General features: G+C 47.8%; 1 protein-coding gene across 3 annotated transcripts in view; it reads right to left on the bottom strand.

Moving 5' to 3' along the window:
- Positions 1-1,311: 1,311 nt before the first annotated feature.
- Ggta1 (glycoprotein alpha-galactosyltransferase 1 (inactive)) overlaps positions 1,312-8,296 on the bottom strand; it is a 74,574-nt gene continuing 67,589 nt past the window's right edge. For all 3 annotated transcript variants that reach the window (XM_037204483.1, XM_028886098.2, XM_037204484.1), the window contains exons 7-8: positions 6,641-6,778; positions 1,312-2,196 (exon numbers count right to left, since the gene is read on the bottom strand). In XM_037204483.1, coding sequence (XP_037060378.1) covers positions 1,503-2,196; positions 6,641-6,778 — 832 coding nt within the window. In that variant the 3' untranslated portion in view covers positions 1,312-1,502. The remainder of the gene's footprint in view (positions 2,197-6,640; positions 6,779-8,296) is intronic.

Here is an 8,296-nt window from a genome sequence, read left to right as displayed (position 1 = left end):
TATGGTAAGGCAGCTTAGAGGCAGGCGGGAAATCCAAGGAGAGAGACAGGAAAGAGAAAGGTGGAGTGGGAGAGACGCCAGCCTGCTGCCCAAGGATCAACACGCCAGCAGACCGGTAACGCCACAGAATACGTGGCAAAACACAGATTAATAGAAATGGTTAATTTAAGATATAAGAGCCAGCTAGCAAGAGGCCTGCCATAGGCCATACAGTTTGTAAAAAATATTAAGCCTCTGAGTGATTATTTTATAAGCAGCTGCAGGACTGTGGGACCGGGTGGGACCAGAGAAACTTTTGACTACAAGTTCCTCATGTTGTGGTGGCCCAACCATAAAATTATTCATTGGTACTTCAAAATTATAAATTTTGCTGTTATAAATCAAAATATAAATATCTGATATGCAACCATTGTAAGGGTCGCGGCCCACAGCTTGAGAACCACTTACAGAGAAGTTAAGCTTCTCTCAGAGAAGGGAACTGAACATTTAGCAGCTCAGTTATGGTGACTGGGTCTCCTATTGCTATAGTCAGTTACCCATGTTGTCCAGTACATCTGTCTGGCTATCACACTTGTGTAGTGTAGACAGAGCAGGGGAAACAAGGTCACATGATGGAAGGCTTTCTCTTCATGTCAGCCCTCCAGACTGGAACATGATGGGCTGAAGAACCTTGAGGTTCAGAGTAGGTGGTAGGACCAGATGATGACCGAGTGTCTTCCGGTGGAAATCGGGTCCTCTCCTTCCGTAATGCAACCCACTCACTTTCTATTCCGTTCCTGCTATTAATCATTGTCAAGAACACTGCCTGTATTTGCACCTCAATTCAAGCACCAACCCCATACCCTGTCCCTCCAGCATAGCCCAGTCTCTAAGTGGTCAGCCCCATATTTACTGGGACTCTGGACATGTGCCACCATGACACCCATCAGTGCTACCTTCTTCATGCACAGAAGCCAAACAATAGCTTAATGGGGTCTGGGCTGCCAATGGCCTGATGCCATCATCTGTAAAAAGCCTTTGAGGACCATGCTGGTGTCCTTATACAGTTCTCTTCTGCAAAGTCTCTCTGTGTTGCTTTAGAATGCCCACGACTAGGAAGGCAATGAACCAAGGGGACAGCGCCCCCCACTCCGATCTAGCCCATTTTGTTGCCAAACATTTCTCTTAGCACCCTGTTCTCCAATAGGCTATCTGGCATACTAGGTAGAACGTTCTGGCTTTTTCTTTACCTATGGCAAATCAATTTTGATTTCAGCTTATACAGTATTTCCCCCAAACCCAGAATATATAAGAAATCACTGAGAATTTACATCTGATTACTTACCATAGACTCTTTTTCACATATTACAAGGCTCAAAGTTGTAAGGAGAAATAGTATGTGCTTGCCATGTTGGTGGGTTTTGGTTTTGATTTTCAAGTTAAAAATTAACTGTTACTACTTTTTTGAGGAATTAGCCAGAATAATTCTGTCAAATTTAGAAATCTACCAGCACAATTTGAAATCAGACATTACTTCTAACCAAATTATACTCCTTTGTCTGCCAAGCTATTTTGACATTTTTAATTTCTGAAGGCAAGCCTATCTGATAGTCCCAACAGTACTCTGGGGATAAGACTTTAGTGGGTTTGTTGAAAAGGAAGTATTTGTTGAGGTGGCTTTCATCATGCCACTCGGCTTCTATGTTGTTTTCCTTGTCCTGGAGGATTCCCTCAAAGCACTCCCGGGTGAGGTTGAGAATGCGAATGGGTGTTCCTCCAAAAATGGCTGCATGGTAATAAAAATCCCCCTGTCCAAATGGGATGTACGCCGCCGACAGCTCCCGCCTCTCATAAGTAAACTCGTCATGGTCGGCCTTGTACCACCAGGCCTGGAGCTGAGCTACCAACTGACCCAGAGTCTCCACACCAAAGTTGTCTTGAAAGACCTGATCCACGTCCATGCAGAAGAGGAAGTCGACTTCGTGCTGTATGTGGGCCAGGATGTGCTCCCCGATGGTCTTCATGCGCATCATGCTGATGTCTTGCCACCTCTTCTCAGATTTGATCTCAAACACTTGTAAGGAATGCAGAGGACTCAGGTGTATAAAAGGCATTCTGGAGGTATCGTCCATCATGACATAAAATATGACCCTGTGGCCAACCATGAAGTGCCTGTTAGCAGACTCCAGAAAATCTTCCAAGTAATGCTCAATGTACCTGAAACAGAGAGGGACATATTTAACCGCACGCTATGACACTCAGATGGTCTGTATTTTGTGTTTAGGAGGGGAATAACTTCTCCACACACCGGTTACATGTCTCGTGTAGAGGACACACGTTTGAACAGCCCCTGGCGATTCTCCACCAGCTGGTCTCCCAGTCCTTGAGGAAAGTGGAGCAACTTCTTCTGCCAACTTTGTGAGAACGCCTGGGCAGGCACAGCCCTGTCCTCGTGCTCTTGGAGGCCAGCCAGTCTGAGAGTGTGTTCTCAACTACTCCGCTTTGCACTAAGCTCCATGCTAAGGCTCTGTTCTCCTATTTAGAAGCCTGCTGTCAAAGAAAGTGCAGCTCTTGAATAGCCTGCAATGGCTAATGTTGCTACCCCCAGGCCAAACACAAAGTATGTTTGTTGCTCAAGTTCGCTGAGGATTCATAACATGCTTATCTTCTCTGTGTTAGGTTAAGTCTAGCCACCAGCACTGTCCCATCCTGCTCTGTGATACAGGGGATAGTGCGTAGAATGTAGATCTACTCCCACCTTGCATGGTCATTCTACAAACCTCCCATTGGCTGCCCCAAATGCCAGGGTATCATCCAGACAAATATGACACTATGAATCCATCCAAACACTTGAACAGTCTCTGATTTCACCTCCTTTTAACTTTTTTTTTTTTTTTTTTTTTTTTTTTTTTTTTTTTTTTTTTTGGGGACAGGTTGTCATGTATACCAGGCTAGCCTCAAGCTCACTATGCAGCCAAGGATGGCCTTGAACTTCTCATAGTCCTGCTAGGATTATGTGTGTCACAGCATCTGCAGTGTCTGGGATTAAACCCAGAGCTTCACGTACATCATGCAGTCAACCATCTAAGCTACAGTCTGGCTGTGCTTTAACACTTTTGTCTTTTTAAAAAAGCATTCTTGAGAACAATTTTGAATTCTGAGCAAAACTGAGCTGAAAGTATTGGAAGTGTCCATATCCCTCCTGCCTAGACAGCCTTTCCTGCTAGGACCGCCCACACTCCAGGTGTCAGGTCTGTGGCGGCTCTCACTTCCACACCGAGGCATAGTTTATGCTAAGGTTCACTTTGGGAAATGCACAAAAGCACAATACCACTGTGGTATCATTCAGAATAGCTTCACTGCCTTAAGAATCTTCTAGGCTCTTCTTTTTCCCTTCTCTCTCCCCCAGCTCCTCAGTCAACAGTTCTGTTCCTGACACTAGAGTTTTGCCTCTTCCAGAATCATAAGCAGAAGCAGGTCAGAATGGACCCGTTCTGGGGCTATGTTGCTCTGGTGGGACACCAAGACCAAAAGCAAGTTCAGAAGGAAATAATTATTAGCTCACACCTTCACATCGTAGCCCACAGAAGCCAGGACAGGAACTTAAGTAGGGCAGGAACCTGGAGGAGGAGCTGGTGCAGAGGCCATGGAGGGGGGCTGCTTCCTGGCTTGTTCCCCATGGCTTGCTCAGCCTGCTTTCTTATAGAACCCAGGACCACCAGCCCAGGGATGGCACCACCCACAGTGTGCTGGGCCCTCCCCCATGGACCACTAATTAAGAAAATGCTCTACAGCTGGATCTGAGGAAGCATCTTCTCAACTGGGGCTCCTCCTCTTTGGCGACTCCAGCTGTGACAGGGACCAGCAGTGCCAGCACAGGAGCCTTTCCAGATGGGGTTCTTAGTGACAAGTGACAAAAATTTCTCCTTGCTTTCTGTGGCTTCATAGCTCACCTTTTAGCACTGAATAATATCCTATTGTCTGAATTGACCACAGTTCATTTTTACATTGACCTGTCAAAGGAAAACTTGTTTGCTTCCAAGCTTTAGCAATTATGAATAAAGCTCCTAAAAATATCTATGTAGGTATTTGTGTAGACATGTTTTCAGCTCACTCGGGTCAATACCAAGGAATTTGATCGCTGGATTATGATAAGAGCGTGTTCAGTTTTGCAAGCAACTGCCAAAATTTCCTCCCAGTGGCTGCCCCGTTTTGTGTCCCACTAGCAATAAACAAGGTTCCGATTACTTCACATCTTTTCCAACATTCGGAATTGTCGGGGTTTTTCCATTCTAATAAATGAGACATGGCAATTTGACTATTTACTCATTTGAGTGACATTATAGGGATGCTCCTACAAGCTCAAGCTACTTCCCAAGTCACACCAAGGAGACCGCAGAGATGCGAGGCGTCCCATGGGCCTTTTCCAAACCTCGAACTTACACACAGAGAATATGGACCACAGTTAGTTACTGAGCACACGACTAGCCAATCACAACGTTCTGAATGCAGTAATGACTGGTGTTTTCTGTTTTGTTTTGTTTTTCTTGATGCTTGGGTTGCTCTTTGCCATTGAAACAAATTGTACTTTTACTGTTGGCATTGGGAAGCCACAGGGTTTCTAGGACTGGTTCTTTACATGAGGCAAACACAGCTCAGTGGTAAGAGAGGGCTTTGACATGACCCCACGCCTGGGGGTCAGGACAGAGTTCTGTACTCTGATCTTTAAGAAAAACCAGTGTGCCCTGAAGCTTGGGAAACAATACTTGGGGGTGGGGGGTGGAGTCACTGTGACACCCAATGATGTTTAAGAGGTTAAAATACCAGTTAGCTCCAGGCACTGAAACAAAAACAAAGCAAATCTCACACCTCCCTGAAGGCCCGGATGCATTTCCTCTGCGATTCACTGTTGCAGACTTTCCTAGCAGGGAGCACAGCTTTCCTAGCAGGGAGCACAGCATTCCCCAGGAGGTGGGAGGACTCAAGGGGCTTTTTTGTTTTGTCTTCCATTTCTCTGCAAAGTTGTGATGGGATGGTGGATAGAATCATGGGACAGTGGATTTGTTCTGTTCTTTGAGGAACACCAGGCAGGACCAAATCAATGTGCAGTGTGGCTGTCTTATCCCTTCTGTGACGAGGGGAGCTTTGCTGAGTGGAGCCCTGAACCCCACCCCAAAACAACACAATTGTATTCTTCTAGTGAAATGTCCAAACTGCACACCGCCTGATGGCCTGCCATTAGGCTCGGGGACTCAGCACACCGAGCAATGGTGGAGCTTCCCAAAGACAGCCATGGGGACTGCGGGTCCTGTGACAGCCTCACAGTACCTTCTTTGAGGTCCTCATCAAAGCCCAAGCTCAGGCCACCCGCCCCTTCTGCTCCATTTGAGCATGGCAGGGGCTGAGCATCCTGCACATTTGTGGCTTTTTCAGAAGAGGCATCAACACAGAGGCACAGAGGCCGGACACAGAGGCACATGCAGCAAGCGTGCTGGTATGCAGGGGCGCTTGCTGCCAAACCGAAGACTTGAGTTGGATCCCCAGAACCCACACTGTGGAAGAAGAGGGCTGACTCCAGACAACTGTCCTCTGACCTCCACACGCATGCTTTTTTTTAACAGCACACGGTGATTCTCTCAGAAGCCCACGCTCTCCAGCATGTCTTCCTTTGTTGGTAGCTCTCTCATAATCCTCACTCAGCCTCTCTTAAAACATCCTTAAAACTCAGGCGGTGGTGGCGCACGCCTTTAATCCCAGGACTCAGAAGGCAGAGGAAGGCAGATCTCTGTGAGATCGAGGCCAGCCTGGTCTACAGAGTGAGATCCAGGACAGGCTCCAAAGCTACACAGAGAAACCCTGTCTTGAAAACAACAACAATGAAATCCTTAAAAATGAAACTCTGCCTCAAAAAAAAAAAAAAAAAAGAAAGAAAGAAAGAAAAGAAAAGAAAAGAAAAGAAAAGAAAAAAATTAAAAATTAAATGTAATGTTTTATTTTAGGGGAAAACATTTAATTCACTAAGAAAACAAAATGGGTTATACTGTGAAACCAAGGACACAGCTCGAGCTTCGGTAAGAATGAGTACAGTTTTCCTGCATCAAATGTTCTGAATAAGGAAACAGAAGCTGGGGAAGCAAGAACCTGTCCAGTCTTAGCAGGTTCTGCCCACCCAAACACCAGGGTCAAATCCTCCAGGATGATCAGGTAGACAGGACCAGAGGAACCCACGGAAGAGCAACAGCCACGCCTCGGCATGGAGGTCGTGGTGCACAGAGCACACTCCGGGAGCTTGTGTAAGCCCCGTCCATGGTCCTGGGTGTGCCGAGAACGGGAGGAACACTCACATCCCAGCCAGCCGACAGCTGGCACTTGCCGCCTCCCTAGGAAAGCCCTGGAGGTCAGGGAGGAGGGAGCGGTAGGTATGCTGTTGGCTCTGGGGTCCAGTGGCACTGAACACAGTGTCCCTCCCCTCTGTGGTGGGAATGGGTGGACTTACCTACTACTGATTTTGTTCCTCAGCCTTCATCAGAAAGGAGACGGAAGTCTCCCGTCTAGGAACTCTGACAGAGTAAGGCCTCTGTGTGGCTATGGGTCCCTCACAAACAAGACTTTGGTGATAGAACAAGAAAAAAATGAAAGGCAAGTCTGCCAGTTTGCTTACTTTCCCACAGCAAAAACGGTCAGCCCCACGGTGATTCTCTGCCTGGCGTAATACTTTTCCAGCACGGCTCTGTCGTAAGTGCCTTCCCACACTATGGGCGCCTTCCACGGAGTCACCGACAAAACCTCCGGGCGGTTCCTGGAGACAGAACATGCAGCACCGTGAGTCAGAACCTCTATGGATGGTAAGAGGCTGGCCAAGGAAGAGGAGGCCAGCAAGATCCATGGCAACCGGCCCTGAATACCGAGTGAAGCTTCATCCCCAAGTGCCTGAATAGGTGTGACGTGGGCATGGGCAGCACTGGGCCCAGGCACCTCTGAAGGCTGCTCGGGCACCTTCTCGGATTCTCACTGTCTATTCATGTAACCAAGGCTGACCTCAAACTCCCTATGTAGCCAAGGATCACCCTGAACTACCGACTCTCCTTTTCCCATCTTCCAAGTGTGGGATTACAGGCATGGACCACCCTTTAGGAGGTGCCGGGAACAGAAGTCACGTTCTGTGTGCTTGGTAGGCACTCTACCAACCGATCCACATCACAGACACCTTTGCATTTCTCTCCAGGCCCTAACTGACATGCTTGGCTTTTTATTTGTCCTTGGGAATATCATCAGAGCCTAAGAAGACCCTCAGATGTGATGCAGGGGGATGAATGAAAGAAGTCGGAGCTGAGAAAGGCCAGGAAGGGCCCCAGACTCAGGGGGTGCTGGTGTCACCGTCCTGCAGGATGAAGAGACTCTAGAGACTGCATGTCCCCTCTCTTCAGCTGGCAGGCTATTAAGACGATGTTCTTTGAGGAAAGAGGACTTCTCCAGCAGTCTCCTGCTGAGGGAAGAGAGAAGCCCAAGCTTGTGCCAGCCAGAGGGAGCTTGTCTCACTAAGAAGAGGTCTCACAATCCTAACAACTTGTGAAACCAAGGACAGGCTGCTGTGGTGACAAGGACAGGTCAATGCCGGGCAGTTAGTTGCGCACACCTCTGCCTAGTGCCTAAACCTAAAGGGCAGTCAGTGCCCCAAAGACAGAGCTGGGGGTCACTAGGCCTCCTTATGTGTCCCTCTTCCCAATGGACACATCAAATGATCACTTTCCTCTCATTTTCACTGTTCTCTCACTTTTTTAGAACTTTAAAAACTTTGCGTGTGTGGGATGCATGTATGTATGTATGCATGTTTGCATGTATGTAAGTGCAGTGAATGCACACTTAACGTTGATGTTGGGAGTCTTTATTCACTGAGACAAGCCTCTCAAATGAACCTCGTTCATCAGTACAGACTAGTCTAACCAGTTAGCTTGTTCTGTGGAATCCGCTCTCCAGCTTCGAAGCAGTGGGATCACGGGCAGGCTGGCACACCCACCTGGCATTTTACATGGGTGCTGGGAATCTGAACTCATGCCTGCAGAGCAGACCGAGCTTATCCACAGGCTATCTCCCCAGTCCTGTGCTTGCCTCTTTAATTAGCGTATAGCCAGGGGTTGTCCTGGGGTCACACTGGTGTTACCAATTTCATTTTATAGACAAGGACGCACAAGTGCCCAGAAAGGAAGGGACTCTGTGGAGCACAGCACAGCCAAGGCTGGAAAGCAGGACTCTGGCAAAGGTCCTTGCCCCTGCCCGCTTTGTGTCTTCGCTAGGAACACAAGAGGCTTGTTTTCAT

The sequence above is a fragment of the Peromyscus leucopus genome, chromosome 4 (assembly GCF_004664715.2).
Source record: "Peromyscus leucopus breed LL Stock chromosome 4, UCI_PerLeu_2.1, whole genome shotgun sequence".
NCBI classification, from domain to species: Eukaryota; Metazoa; Chordata; class Mammalia; order Rodentia; family Cricetidae; genus Peromyscus; species Peromyscus leucopus.
Note: the sequence above shows the minus strand (reverse complement) of the source record. Positions and strands in the feature narration are given on the sequence as shown.